The sequence below is a fragment of the Pseudopipra pipra genome, chromosome 6 (genome assembly GCF_036250125.1).
Source record: "Pseudopipra pipra isolate bDixPip1 chromosome 6, bDixPip1.hap1, whole genome shotgun sequence".
Lineage (NCBI taxonomy): Eukaryota > Metazoa > Chordata > Aves > Passeriformes > Pipridae > Pseudopipra > Pseudopipra pipra.
The window spans coordinates 28459979-28473705 of NC_087554.1; the positions used below are offsets into that span (position 1 = coordinate 28459979).

At 47.8% G+C, this 13727-nt stretch overlaps 1 protein-coding gene across 5 annotated transcripts in view; it reads right to left on the reverse strand.

Annotated features, from left to right (window-relative positions):
• Positions 1-13727, reverse strand: part of PAPLN (papilin, proteoglycan like sulfated glycoprotein) — a 75028-nt gene that overhangs the window by 15903 nt on the left and 45398 nt on the right. For 3 of the 5 annotated variants that reach the window (XM_064658177.1, XM_064658175.1, XM_064658179.1), the window contains 13 exons: positions 12402-12558; positions 11684-11770; positions 10861-11149; positions 10620-10740; positions 9802-9931; positions 7957-8605; positions 7143-7280; positions 5633-5760; positions 4732-4870; positions 3195-3332; positions 2421-2548; positions 1744-1852; positions 263-438 (listed from right to left, as the gene is read on the reverse strand). In XM_064658177.1, the coding sequence (XP_064514247.1) occupies positions 263-438; positions 1744-1852; positions 2421-2548; positions 3195-3332; positions 4732-4870; positions 5633-5760; positions 7143-7280; positions 7957-8605; positions 9802-9931; positions 10620-10740; positions 10861-11149; positions 11684-11770; positions 12402-12558 (2389 nt within the window). The remainder of the gene's footprint in view (positions 1-262; positions 439-1743; positions 1853-2420; positions 2549-3194; positions 3333-4731; positions 4871-5632; positions 5761-7142; positions 7281-7956; positions 8606-9801; positions 9932-10619; positions 10741-10860; positions 11150-11683; positions 11771-12401; positions 12559-13727) is intronic. The other 2 variants (XM_064658178.1, XM_064658180.1) reach the window with 1 other exon arrangement.

The following is a 13727-nucleotide window of genomic DNA, read 5'->3' on the forward strand; positions in this document are numbered from 1 at the left end:
AATGGTGTCCACAGTCCAACTACAAACCTTGCAGCCAACTATTTGGTCAACCAACTATGGCATTTTGGCCTCAGGATGTTATTTAGGTTCCCAGTGCCCCGCTTTGCACCGTCCTGCTTTTCTGCCCAGGGAAAGCAGGCTCCTGCTGCTCCCCAAAGCCCAAGGTTGGTGGTGGACTGGCACACGCAATGGGCAGACTTATAACAGCAGCCAAGATACAGGCACTGTGCAGGGAGAAGCAGGAAGACCTGGCTGTACTCACTGCTAGGCCTGTTCCTCAGCACTTTCACCTCCGTGCTGGCACTGACAGAGTTACTCCTGCTGTAGGCACTGCATGTGTAGGATCCCTCATCAGCCTCTTGGACGTTGCTTATGATCAGGCTTCCATCCTGGGACAGGTGGATGTGGTGGCCATCCCCCCGCATGGGGACTCCGTTCCTGTGGTGAAAAACATTTTGTATCACTATTCCCACCCCTGGGGGCTAAAGGAGCTCTCTGTGCTCTTTGGAAACTGATGTTCCATGAAAGGGGAGAATTTTTACAAATTCAGCAGGAAGTAAGAAGAAATCTCTAGCCACAACTTGTCCCTACAATTGTGTAGTAACACGAGCCTGAGGGACTCTACATCCGTTAGCCCACAGTCTGCGTGGGAGGTAGCTCGCTGTGTGCTCCATATAAAGACATTGCCCTTTCCACTAGTACACATTTTCTGAGGTCTGAGGGACCAAGAAAAAATCCAATGTGCCTTTCCCTCTCTCCAGGTTGTGGTCTGGCAGTACTTGTTTGGCTGGCATTGATAGCAGCGCATATTGCTTGAGGAGCATATGGGGTAGTGAGCAATGTGCCCTCTTTCCTCTCTCTTAAAAGTTTCTTTAAAAAAACAGCAAGATTGTGTCTGTTCAGTTCCTCCTAGAATAATCTGTGCCCAGCAGGAAAACTGCCTGAATTGTGAACTCCTAGTTACCAATGAAATGAAATTTGTTTCACCGAAAAGGGTTTTTTCATTCAGACTCTGAAACATACAACATTTTGTAAACTCAAATGCCAAACATGTATGGAAGAAAAGCTCTCTTTGTTAGATGGCCCACTTCAGTCCTAACCCTCAGAGTAAAGGGATTTAAACAATTACCAGTCCATGTCTCTGGATACATTGTAAGAAGGCTCCGAAACAGAACTGATTATTGCCAAACAGGAGAAAAATCCCCACCAAACACTTGCACAAATTCTGAGTTTCCCAGTAAACAATCAAGAGAAGAGGACAAAGCTTTTCACCTTAAAACACTTTTAAATCTCCCTTGCTTCCACTCAACAGTACATGGAAAGAAGTATTGCAGCAGGAAGCTGGGAGAAGAGTTGCTGTTACTGTAGGGGCTAAAATGTTTGTTAGGGCTAGGCAGAGAGGGTTTTATAAAGAGCGACTAAAGGTTTTCCTCTGATTACTCATTTTAGTTCTTGCTATTGTCATGTTAACTAGCTTTCCAACACAGAGCCCTTCTGAACTGCATGAAATCTTCGTTTAATGTTTGCTTTCCTCCTTATTTGACCAGAACATGAACTTGATGACCCTGCCACACCCCACAGGGATCTTGGTAACTAACATCCAAGTTGTTTAAGAAAGGGTAGGTGATACTAGTTGGGCTGAGAACTGTGGTCTCTGCCATAACTGTATTAGTATTTGCAGGGTAAATGATGATGTTTGTAAAGAGAAGGAATGGGAAGTTGTTCTGTCTCATTTTTGCTCACCTTGACCACCTTATATTCACGTTGTTGCCAGTCACTGTACAATGAAGCTGAGCAGTACCTCCTTCGGGTACCATGATGCTTGGCAGAAGACCAGTGATCCTCAGCTCTCCTAGACCAGAAGGGAAAACATTACTGGCAGGAAGACAATGCCAAGCTGCACCTGGTTGCAGGAAAAGGCTCATGCCCAAGTCCAACACAACCCATGATGAGCTGCAAGTCCCTACACCTTGAAATAGCATGTTTGAGGCTGTGCTGCTGTTGCTATGTGGAATGTGGATTTCCTAAGGGCTTTGGCCTGAGCAACGGCAAGTAGCAGAGGCCTCAAAGAGCATTTTTGTCCAGCTGGACACATGCATTTTACATGCACAGAAGGACGATCTACTCATTTTCTCTTGCTCTTACACCCAAGTTCCACACCAGTGTCCTGCAAACAAGGCCCTGAGAATGACCCTTCCTGTGCCTTTTCCCACTGCCTGGAGCACCATGATACACTAGACACATGCAGATTACCACTGGGCAAAACAACTCACTCTTCCCTTGCCCTCAAGCTGCCTGTTAAACATTAGGTGCAACAGCAAAGAGGCATGGCCAGCCAAGAAACCCACACTCCCTGCACAGCCCTCCCCATTTCCTGCTTTTGTGCACACATGTCATGCATTCCTCCATCCATCCAGTACCTAGGGGTCGGAACAGGACCTGGCGCTGGTCCAGGTCACGTCCATTCGAGGCAACACAGGTAAAGAAGCCGAGATCTTCAGGGCTGACCCGGCTGATCACCAGGGCCCCATCTGACTGCTGCCTGTGTCTGGGGAACAAAACCAGAACCTCCCTCAGCCTGTGCTCAGGTCAGGATGGACCTCCAGATAGCAGAGCTGAAGCAGCGCCTCATGCACAACTGTGCAGTACTACTGAGCAAAGGTTTAGCTGCTCAAACACTGCAGGGGTTTTAATACAACCCTTAGTCATCAAATCCCAGAACTGGTGCTGTAGACGCTGGAAAAGCTTGCTGCTAGAGCAGGTTTCTGGGAGCAGAGTGAGGACAGCTGCAGGAGAGCAGCACCAGTAGCCATGACAGCTCACTGCAGGCACTCTGATCTCTCTCTGCTGTGAACCTCTGCCCTTGCTCACAGACCAGCTGGGTTTTGGCAAATTTGCTTGCCATGTGTACTTTTTCTGCTAGCTTTGTAGATGAACAAATTTCAGCCTTGACTCACTTGTAGACCCTCTGTCACAGCTGTTCACTCAAGGGTTCAATGTTCAGACTTTGATCTGTGAGTGAGGCTGGGGCAGGCAAGCAGTACAGTCTGGCCCTGGTGGAGGAATGTGGCCAGCATAAAGAAGGACAGGTTGTTGCTGCATGGCCATCAGCATCATTCTCTCAAGGAGGAGTCAGGGAAGGAAAGGAGGAGGCTCTTCTTCACATGAATGGTTGAAGCCACCTGGGAGCTCACCTGGGAGAGGAGAGGGGCTGCCCATCTTTCTGCCACTCAATGGTGAGAGTGGGTGATGCTTCCACTGTGCAGGGCAGTCTGACTCTCTCCCCAACACTGGCCTCCACTACTGTGGGCTCACTCTTATCCATTCTCAACCTGCAAAGTTCACAAGCACAGCAAAAGATGTAGAAACTTCCTTGTTCAGCATTTGACCTTCAGCACAAGGCTTTTGTAATCACAAGCCTTATTCTGTGTCCCCAACAGAAAAGGGTGGTCTCTGCACTCCTATCAGAGCTCTGATGCTTGCCATTACCAGCATTCAGCAAAGAGCAGCCTCCATCGAATCCTGCTCCAGTTCAGCACAGCTTGGTGCTGCACTCCTGCCAGCTTAACCCATTACAGACAGCAACCCTGATTCTTACAGCAACCCTCCATATAACAGCTGAGGAAGCACTAACAACATGAACACATGGCAAAATGGTACAAAGTCATGAACAGGGCACCAAGCAAGCTTCCCCCAAGGTGCTTATCTGGCACACAGAAATGAACCATTTTGGGATGTGAAAGAGCCCATTGCAATCACCTGAATGCATGCAAGGCCCAGGAGCTGGTCATCCACTTCATGCAGCAGAAAGGTTGAGGTGAAACTCTCACAACACCCATCTCCTCATGCTCTTTGCTCTCTGATAACTACAGCTAAGCACCATTTTACAAGGGAACTAAACTATGATGATCTCAGAGTAAAATAAAACATCATCTCCCTGAACCCCTTTCTCTGACCTGAATTCTTGATCTCAAAAAAACAAAACCAAAGAGCAACGCTCTTAATTCAGTGAATCACTTATTACTGCTTTTAGGCAGAAGCAGATAAGGAGATTGCTGGGGAGTTCAGCAAATTGGCTGGGTTTTAGGTTGTAAACTCAAAAAAAGGGAGGGATCAGATCACGGTCCCATTTATTCCGGAGTCCCAACACACTGCGTTTAAGGCAAAAATAATTTGTCCACTTTTATTTCTGTGGAGCCTAGAAGCACCAAAAAAAACATGCAAGAAGCTACAAAATACGCCAGCACATGAGGAGATAGGTTTGGGTCAAACAGGTTTGTTCACAAAATATTTAAAATTAATGGGTGGAAGCTAGAGCAACTAGAACTGTTTAAAATATAGATATGTCTATTTTGTGCTAGTTAGGCAGTTCCTATTTGCTTTGTTTTTTTCCAGAACAGATTTCTCTTTCTGCCTACACTAACTTGAACATCTAAGGATGCCGCCCCAATACTTCTTTTGTCTGAGCCTAACTCCTTTGCTGTCAGCTTCTCTGTGCATTTTTGCTCAGAATATGCTTCTTTCAAGAGACCCTCGGGGACGACAGAAGACAGCTTGCGACTGGGATCTTCTCCCGTTCCCGTTGTCAGCAGTTCAGTACTGCTTGCTTCCCAACCGGGCCCCAGAACAGCTGACCCAGGACCTTTCCAATGTAGCTTTTCTACATGAAGAGATGCCATATGGTTCATCAGCTGGTCACAGTAGACAAACTGTTGCTGTGTGTGAACTTACCTGTATGTGAATTGCTGCTGCACAGGGGACCCGGCTGCATGTACAACTTTCCTGCCTCTGGATAACTCTCGAAGCTGCTGATTTTCCTTGTGACGGACCCGACCTCTCTCACCCTCTGCCAGAACAGTGCTCTGGTACTCTATTCAAAACAAAATGCCATATGTGAATAAAAGGACACTTCTTACTGTGACCTCTTGCGTAGGGTTTCTATGAGCTTGGGAGAGCTTGCTGAACTGGAGCCAAAGAGCCCTTCAGCCATCTGTTTTCTGGCTGACTAGTGCAGTAAACCTGCACTGTCTGCTAATGAGAGTCACAGACCTGCAGGCAAGCAATTTTAGACTCCTTTCTCTCCTCTGTCAGTGAGCATGTTGCAACATCCCTTAGGCCACAATGCCTTCTGCCCCAGTTGCCATTGCTGTTGCAAAGCACACTTCAGAGATGGAAGGCTACAGGGTGCCTTGCTGGCCCATCTTTTGAGACTAGAAATTTTTGGGGTTTGTTTCTGAAAAAAGGCACATTTTTCAGAACAGGGAATCATTTGTTACCCAGCAGGATCTGTTTGGGCAAAATACAAAACATAAATGCACCTGCACTTACAAGGATCAGGAGGCAGCTGATGGCTCTCAGGGATGATGACATGATCGCTGTGCTAGAAAATGGGGCAGGTTACAGGCAAGCCACAACTCCAGTTACGGGGTGGCACTGCAGGGAAAGGAGTGCTTTAGGGCTAAGGCTTTATCATGAGAGAACACCACACTAAGAGAGGCCCTACTGCCTCCACACTCCCTCTTGCCAGTGGAGAAAGTTTGCTCCTGCAGCTGGCTTTACTGAGCCTGTGGTCAATAACAATTAATGAGGAGCCCTGAGCTAATTCTCTGGTGTTAAGCAGAAGATAATTCACCTGTGATCTGTAACTGAATCTGTCGGCTCTCTGTCTTCTTCGCATCAGAAGTGAGGCATGTGTACATCCCAGCATCCTCTGGCTTGACGTGGCTGATCACTAAGGAGCTGTCAGACTGGTAGGTGTGCCTGCAACACGTGCAAGGATTGACTGCCTCTGCCTGGCCACCGGCAGCAACTGGCCAAGGCAGAGCAGCCCTTCGTGCTGATGTTACATAAACCATCACCATGTAGTGCCCTCACTGGCTTAGAAAAAAACAAAACCCTGCTGACCACAGAGGGGTCACAGGCAGGGGAAATAACTGTGCCAGAAAGGAGGTCAGGAATAGAGAAGAAACTGAGATGGGAAAACAGGGAACTGCTTTCAGTAATCCTCTCCCATGAGGAGGCAAACTGCCCTCCCAGGGAGGAGCTTGAGTCCCAGCAGTCAACTGCAAACAGAAAAGCATAACTGGGCTTTTCTTAACTGTAAATTTCATAACACAAAGGCTCCAAACTCTTGCTGGAAACAGACCTCCCAGGAAAAACAGGTTTAAAATGAGTTTAAGAAAAACCTGATGTGCCAGAAACTTCCAGCCACAGGAACTCTGGGTTATTTGGCTGTAAGTTTCACCCTGGATTAGTGACTTCGTGCTGCCCAAAGATGAATTCAAGAGAGACATTTTTCTGCATCGCTACCCACATGTCAGCTTCCACTAGTGCCTTGTTATGGGACAGCACTTGCTCTGCCCATAACTCTAGCCAACTGGAGACTGTACCTGTTTCTTCTATGTGCAGAACAGGTGGACAGTTCATGCTCTTAGGTCAATACACGGGCCTTTTTATTTCTTAAAAAAAAAGGGGGGGATGAATAACATGTGGCACTTTTGGCTGGGATAGTGTTAATTTTCTTCAGAGTAGCTAGTATATGGCTGTGTTTTGGATTTGTGCTGAAAACAGTGTTGATGTTTTCATTTTCATGCTGAGCAGTATTTACACTAAGTCAAGGCCTTTTCTGCTTCTCACCCCACCCCACCAGCCAGTGTGCAGGGGGTGCACAAGGATTTGGAAGGGGACACGGTTGTGACAGCTAACTCTGACAGACCAAAGGGATATTCCATACAATATGACATCATGCTCAGCATGTAAAACTGGGGGAAGGAGGGAGAAGGAGGGGCCACTCAGAGAGATGGCATTTGTCTTCCCAAGTCACTGTTATGTGTGATGGAGTCCTGCTCTCCTGGGGATGGCTGAACACCTGCCTGCCCATGGGAAGTGGTGAATGAATTCTTTGTTTTGCTTTCACCTGCAGCTTTTGCTTTACCTTTTAAACTGTCTTTATTTCAACCCACGAGTTTTCTCACTTCTACCCTTCTGATTCTCTCCCCCATCTCACCAGGGGTGAGTGAGTGGCTGCATGGGGCTTAGTTGCCAACTGGGGTGAAACCGTGACAGTCCTTTTCAGATTGCATATTTGGCACTCTGCCCAGCAAGGAGCCCATCTGCTCTACAATGAAGGGAGTTGAGCTCACCTGTCAGAGGAGACTGGTCGGCTGTTCTTCATCCACTCCACTCTGGAGAGCGGGGACATGCCTGTTTTGCAGACCAGCTGGATGTTTTGTCCCACAACTGCTGTCACAAGAGAGGGCTTGGCTTCCTCCAAGATTGTTCTGAAAGAGAAAGTGATTCTATTGGCACTTTGGCTGCCCTCCTTTGTGTCCTCTAATCTGACTCTTGATGAGTTACAACCACAAGACAAAGCATGACCAGCTGCCCTTTCTCCTGGAAGAGAGTCCTGCAACCCCTCTCTTCTGAACAAACAAAGTTCAGTTCAGCAGACGGACACAGATCCAGTGCAGACATGTTTAGATCTTGCTCTGTGCATTCCTGATTTTCAGGGTAATACTGACTGGATCCTGACCCAAACTCTGCATCTTAAAGTCTTCCATAGAACAACTCATTGCTACTTTATGCAGTGCTGAGATAAAGGCTCTGAAGTCAAAGAGTCAGCTAAATTTGTTGGTCAGAACAAGGAAAACACCTATGGATTCTCATTTACTGCGTAAGAAGGCCTCCCAGACAAAGACTCCAGGATTCTGCAATTGTTTCACACACCACACTGAAGTGCTGTCAGAGACCAGGGAGAGTGCAAGGAAAAAGACAGCAGGTAACTCCAGGGCCTGAATAACAATAACTTGGTTTATCAAGGGGTCATATGTATAGCTAATCCATCACATGGTATTCCCAGATAGCTGGTCCCAATGGGATAACACCTTAACTTCAGAGAAAGCTGCACTGATGCTTCACAATCAGCTGGCAGAAAAGGGTGGAGGTAAAAATCATCACCTGTGTAGAGCCTGTGCTGGGAACAAGTCTGCAGACTCCTGGTGCCCAAATCTCTCCGTCATGGAAACACCTGCTCCAAAAGCCTTATGCCACTGCTTGCCTTCACGGGGCACCTGCTGGCCACTGCTGCTCTGGCTCTCTGAGGGCCCAGGCACTGCTGTTTCCCGCAAGTGCAGCTGGCTCAGGCTGTCCAACCTGCTTTGCCGTGTGTTCCAGCGCTGGCTCTCCAATATACCAGTCCTTGGCGAGGACTCTGACAGCACCTCACTTCTCCAGCTGTCCTGTCTGCGGCTGCCTCGTGTAGGGTGTGAAGCCCCATAGGTTCTTCCTTCTTGGCTGTGACTTGCAGACTGTCTTGTGGGCGATTGCTGCTGACCCTCAGCATCCCCTGTAGGAGAGTAGGAGCCAGTCTGCTGGCGCTGCAGGGCTCCTGTGCCAGAAGAGGGCTGGTGCTCCAGACGACTGACCCCCACAGAGTTGTGGCACACTCTCATGCACTCCTCTTCCGAGGCAAAGCTGTTTTTATTGCCATGACAGCCACCATACCAAAATCGGTTGCACTTGCCAACAACACTCACAAAGTACCAGTGAGTGGTCCAGTTTGTGCAGGGGCCATGAGCACTGGGCAGCAGGCATATCACAGGGTACGCTACCAAAAGGAGCACAACAGAGGGAGATGTGAGGGTCACAAAGCACAAAGGTCCAGCTGCTTCAAGCCACCTATCTAGATGACCTGATGTGGGCAGAGGGCAGGTGGAAAAGTAGGACACCTGGGTTTTGCAGCCAGCTCTGCTTTGAAATTGGGCAGCAGCTCACATTTTCCTTTTTGTGTCAGTTTTGTCTCTGACTGAAGAACCACCATCCTCAAAGACATTTCTGAATCTAAATACTAGACAGATGTTTCACAGCCTTCTTTAGGGAATTGTGCAACTGCAAGGCTGCCTCTGGGGCTTCCTCTTCCTGGCTACCATTTGCACATTTCCAGCCCACAAAGTGAGAAGATTAGACCCAGTTGTGAAGACTTATGCATTACAGAAAACCCCCCTCCCCACCCCACATTGCTATAAAGAAGAGCACAGCCCAACGTGTCTACAAACCCGGCACTGCACTGAGTCACATGCTGACAAACACTGGAGGCAGGGCTCTGACTGAGGGGTCCTTTGCCAAGCTGTGTTTCAGCAGAGAGGATCCAGAGAGCTTCCCCCTTCCCCATGACAGCCTCACAGGACTGGCCACAAAGCAATGTGTCTGCTGCAGCAACAGGGCAAGGAAATGCAGGAGCAATGTGCCTGCAGAGGGTACAGCTGGGCACTACAGGAACAGAGATGCTTTTGCCCAGTAGTTCTAGCACCCTTATAGCACAGCAGGCACTTGATTGAACTTTCCTGGCTAAAGGCATGCACACAACCCTGAGCAATCCCTCCATCCTGATGTAGCTCTCATTTCACCCCTGCCCATGAGCTGTTTGAAGGCTGAGAATGGCCCTGATTCCTCAGAGGGGCCCTACTTCTCCTAAACCTGGGAAAATAATTTGGGGCACACCAGGCTGCATCAGGGTTTCTTCTCAGGGCCAAACAGCTCCCCAGTAGTCCTACACACAAACACACTTCTGTCCAACTATCAGCAGAAGATCAGAATTTTTGCTGTAGCTGACAGAACTGAACCTTCTGGCTGCTTTTCTACACTCCCTCCAATTTTATGCTGCCCCAGCCAACAGGTAGAATTTATTTTCAAAGAGATAATTTACTACATTTTACAGAGAGCAGAGCCTCTACACAGGAAGCTTGCATGTGCTCCTGGACTCTTTTCTGTGTTTCTAAACCAAGAAACCAAAGCCTCACTTACGGTAGTTGGGCCTATTGAGACATCCTTCCCCTCGAGGACCTGAAGCTGAAGCGACATTGTCAAAACAGCAGCCGTACATGGAACTGCGGCACTCGCCCGAGGGATGCTGCTGGGACAAGGCTTGGCTTGCCTTAGAGACAGGAATTGAAAGCCAAAATTTATCATGCTTACACGAGAACAGTACCACATGCAAGGCACCGTGTCCAAGCTGTCAGCTGCAGAAGGCCAGCTGTTAGAGGCACCACTATTTGTTTGTTTGCCTCCTAGAGGCTTTCATGCTGGGAAGGGGTGGGGAACTTGGCTGTCAGCCATGGAGCCAGGGCTTCACTTCTCTGCAAGACAAACCTAAGCAGCCCAGCAGCCAGACAGTTTTTTCTGCTGGCTCCAACAAGAACCCCAAGATATGAGAGGGGTTATCTCCCTGCCTTCAATTAATCTGCAGAGTTGACAAACAAAGGCAATTAATAGTGGCCATGTTTTCCCCATTTTTTTATCCTAGAAATTGGATGGCAATTTCATGACTGACAGAAATTGGATTATTCAGGATTATTCAATCAGTTCTACATAGGATGGTCTTCTTCTCAGACATCTCCCCACCACCCACTCTGTTCCCTGCTTATAGAGGATCACAGGTGGATGCTCCAGATTGAACAGGAGTGAGGCGGGCCAAAAGGCTTGATGCCATGCCTGGAGTATTGATTCTTCAGCATTACTAGCAGAGATGAAGCCCAACAGAAACCCACAAGTGAGTCACCAGGGTCAAATCTGAATTTTTGTATCTGATGAACTCCAAAATTGCAAAGAGCTTTTGTACTTACTGTTGGAGTGGCCACAGTGGGATGATTTTGGCTCATTTGAATGTCACGGTAATATTGTGGGCATCCCATGTTGTTTGGACCCTGGGCAGCTGAAACTCCGTCAGGGCAGCACCCATACCTACTGACAGAAGGGCTGCAGTAATACCTTACCTGCCCAGCTCAACAGGCACAGGCTATACATTTCAGGAAGCCCCCAGGAAAGGCAATGCCTCCCTGGTCAGGCCTATCTACTTCCAACTACCTGTTTTGGTGACAGGTGCTGAAAGGGCAGCCTCTCCCCAAAGGGCCTGAAGCTGGAGTGTGCCCATCTGGACAGCAGCCATGTGGGCTCTGGTGACAGTCCCGAGAGCCAGGCCCTGCAGTGGGGTCCTGAGAGAAGCCGAGCTGATGGGAACCCGATAAGCGTGACTGGGGTTCCCAGCGAACAGCAAACAAGTTCATGTCATGGTCCTTGGTGGATGGAATGTGGTGATTCCCAGAGGTACTGTGGATCATGGTGTTCCCAGGGAGTATCCTTTCATCACCAGAATCTGGGGAGAGAACTCATTAAAGTATGCAGGTGAGCATCAAAATCTGGTCAGTTTTCCTCATCTCTGCTCTTTCACCTGCCCAAGGCTATGTGACAGGCTTTTCTGCATCACCTGAATGTGTGTCTTCTGGCCAGCCCTTCCTGATATGGTTGTCCTGAGGGTCTTTGCTCACTGCCCTGATCATTCTTTCTGCTGTCCCATGAAAAAGCACCTGTCACGTTACTGTGATCCCTTCACATCATCCTTTCTTCTTCCTATGATCTGCTTTGGGCACCATTTCTCTCAGCCACGACCTAAGTCATGCTGACAGAACTCGGGATCTATATGCTGTATACAGAGTCTTCTACATGGATATATTCAAATACTGTTCACTGTTGGTGTAAAAGAATCTATATTTTATCCCTGGATCCATGAATTTATAGAAGCCCATGAAAAGAATTAGAGAAATGAATAAAGGGAGGATCCTGTCCCCTATCACACCCTATTCCAAGTCCCCCATCATCAAAAACCCAAATTAAGAAAATTTTTCCAAACCTGGGGCACGGCCGTTTGGGTTGTAACGTGTCAGCAAGGACTGGCGAGTGACATCATATCCCATAGTGTCCTGCATACTGGGGACCTCTGCAAAGAGAGACATACACAAAATGAGTGCAGTTAGTCCAGCCCTATTCTCTAATAATTGCAAATACATCCAGTAGTCAGCAGGAGACGAAAGTAGATGAAAATGTTTCTCTTCTCCTGGAACAGCTGCTCAGCAGCAATTGGATTCAATTGGACTGTCAGGACAAGTGACCTACAATGGGCAGGCAGACAAAAGTCAGCATTTGAGCTCTAATGTGAAGACTAGACACAGACAGTAAGCAAAATATTCTGAAGAGTTGTGACTTCTTTATAGTTGGTCCAATGAGGGATGAGAGTTTGCTATAGCTTTTAGCTACTGAGCCTGCTCATGTTACCATCCTTCTAGACTGGGAATCCTGGGGTCAGTCTGCAGCACACACTGGATGAGCCATCACAGAATACTGAATTCAAAATGAATACACACCAGTTTTGTTCCCAAGCCTGTTGCATACATTTCAAACAGCACAGGTACTGGGACTCCGAAGTTGCTTTGTGCACATAACCATGGCAAACTCAAAGGATGGAGACAGGCAGGCAAGAAGAAGAGAACATAAGCTGATGCAGAGCTGCGAATTTCTATTCCTAAAAAAAAGCATCTTGGGAAAAGCTGTTGTGCAGCAATACCACTCACGCTGTGGCAGGTAGCAGGGCTGCATGTTGCAGCTACCCAGGGTGGCTGGTTTCTCTGGCTGGATGGCTTTGCATATCTCAGGACTGTAGAATTTGGAGTCACCGTCAGCACAGATGACTTGGCGTGTCCGGATGCCTGAATCGCAGCTCTTGGAACACTTGGGCACAGAGACAAGGCAGTGAGCAGGCAGCAGAGGCTGAATGCAGAAACCCCACAGACCATTAGTGTGGAACAGCTGCATGAATAGCTGCAGGCTGAGCACAGCTTCCTCCACCAAGACAAAGCAAACAATATTTCAGCTGGATTCATATAAACAATTAGAAAATCATACTTTAAACCATTTTACCATTTTACCTGAGCCATGCTCAACCTGTAACATCCAGATGAGCTGCTGTTACCCCCAGTGGTATGTCATGGAGCTTGAGTGAATTATTTCAGCCTGAAGGCACCTCAGTTCTCTGGGGATCCACCAGCTGTGAGGGGGTCAGTTTTGAACTATTCATTCTAGAGCAACAATATACAACTGGAAAGCAAACCGGTGGCTTTCTTGTAAGCAGCTAACTGGAGTTCACCTCACTGGAAACGGTGGATGAGGAGGGAGCAATGAGCAGTGGCTTGGGGGAGGGGATAGTATGATGTACTTGTGTACACCCAGCTCATGGCAAGCTCCACAAACATTGGGAGAGTATTTCTCTCTTATTTAGAGGCAGATAGGAGCCCTTCCAAAAAATAGAAAGTGAGGGGAAAATCAGATTAAGACATGCAACTTCTTTAGCTGTTACTAAAACTTGGCCTACATCTCATGAATAACCAGATGTAACACATTTTAACTCAGAACTAGTTGGTCTGGCTAGCACAGAAATGAAAAACCATGTTTGGAAGTCACCTGATGCATTGGATCTACCTGTATCTCCACCCCCTGGCACTTTTCCCAGGTTGAACACAGTCTGGCTTCCTCCACAAAGACAAGATTAATCCATCGGAAGCACAGTTTATCTGAATAATTACAAAAATGTACTTTAAATGATATCACCAAATGCAATGGCAATCACCAAATGCTCCAGCCTTGAAGCCTGGAGCTCTAAGCCATACTTGGCCAGAGAGCTTCTTCTGCTGATCACAGAGATGGAGCAAAGAACTGGGAATAAGCAGCAAGACTGGACTGTTTCAGTTTATTGGCTGCATTTTGCCACTGTCACTGAAACTATAATCCGCCCCTCAGAAGGATTTATTTTTGTAGCAGCTGCATACCAAGCAGGCGGCAGATTAACTGGAGCATTACCCGTGCCAGTTACAACGCGACTGGGAGCCAAGGGGCTGGTAATG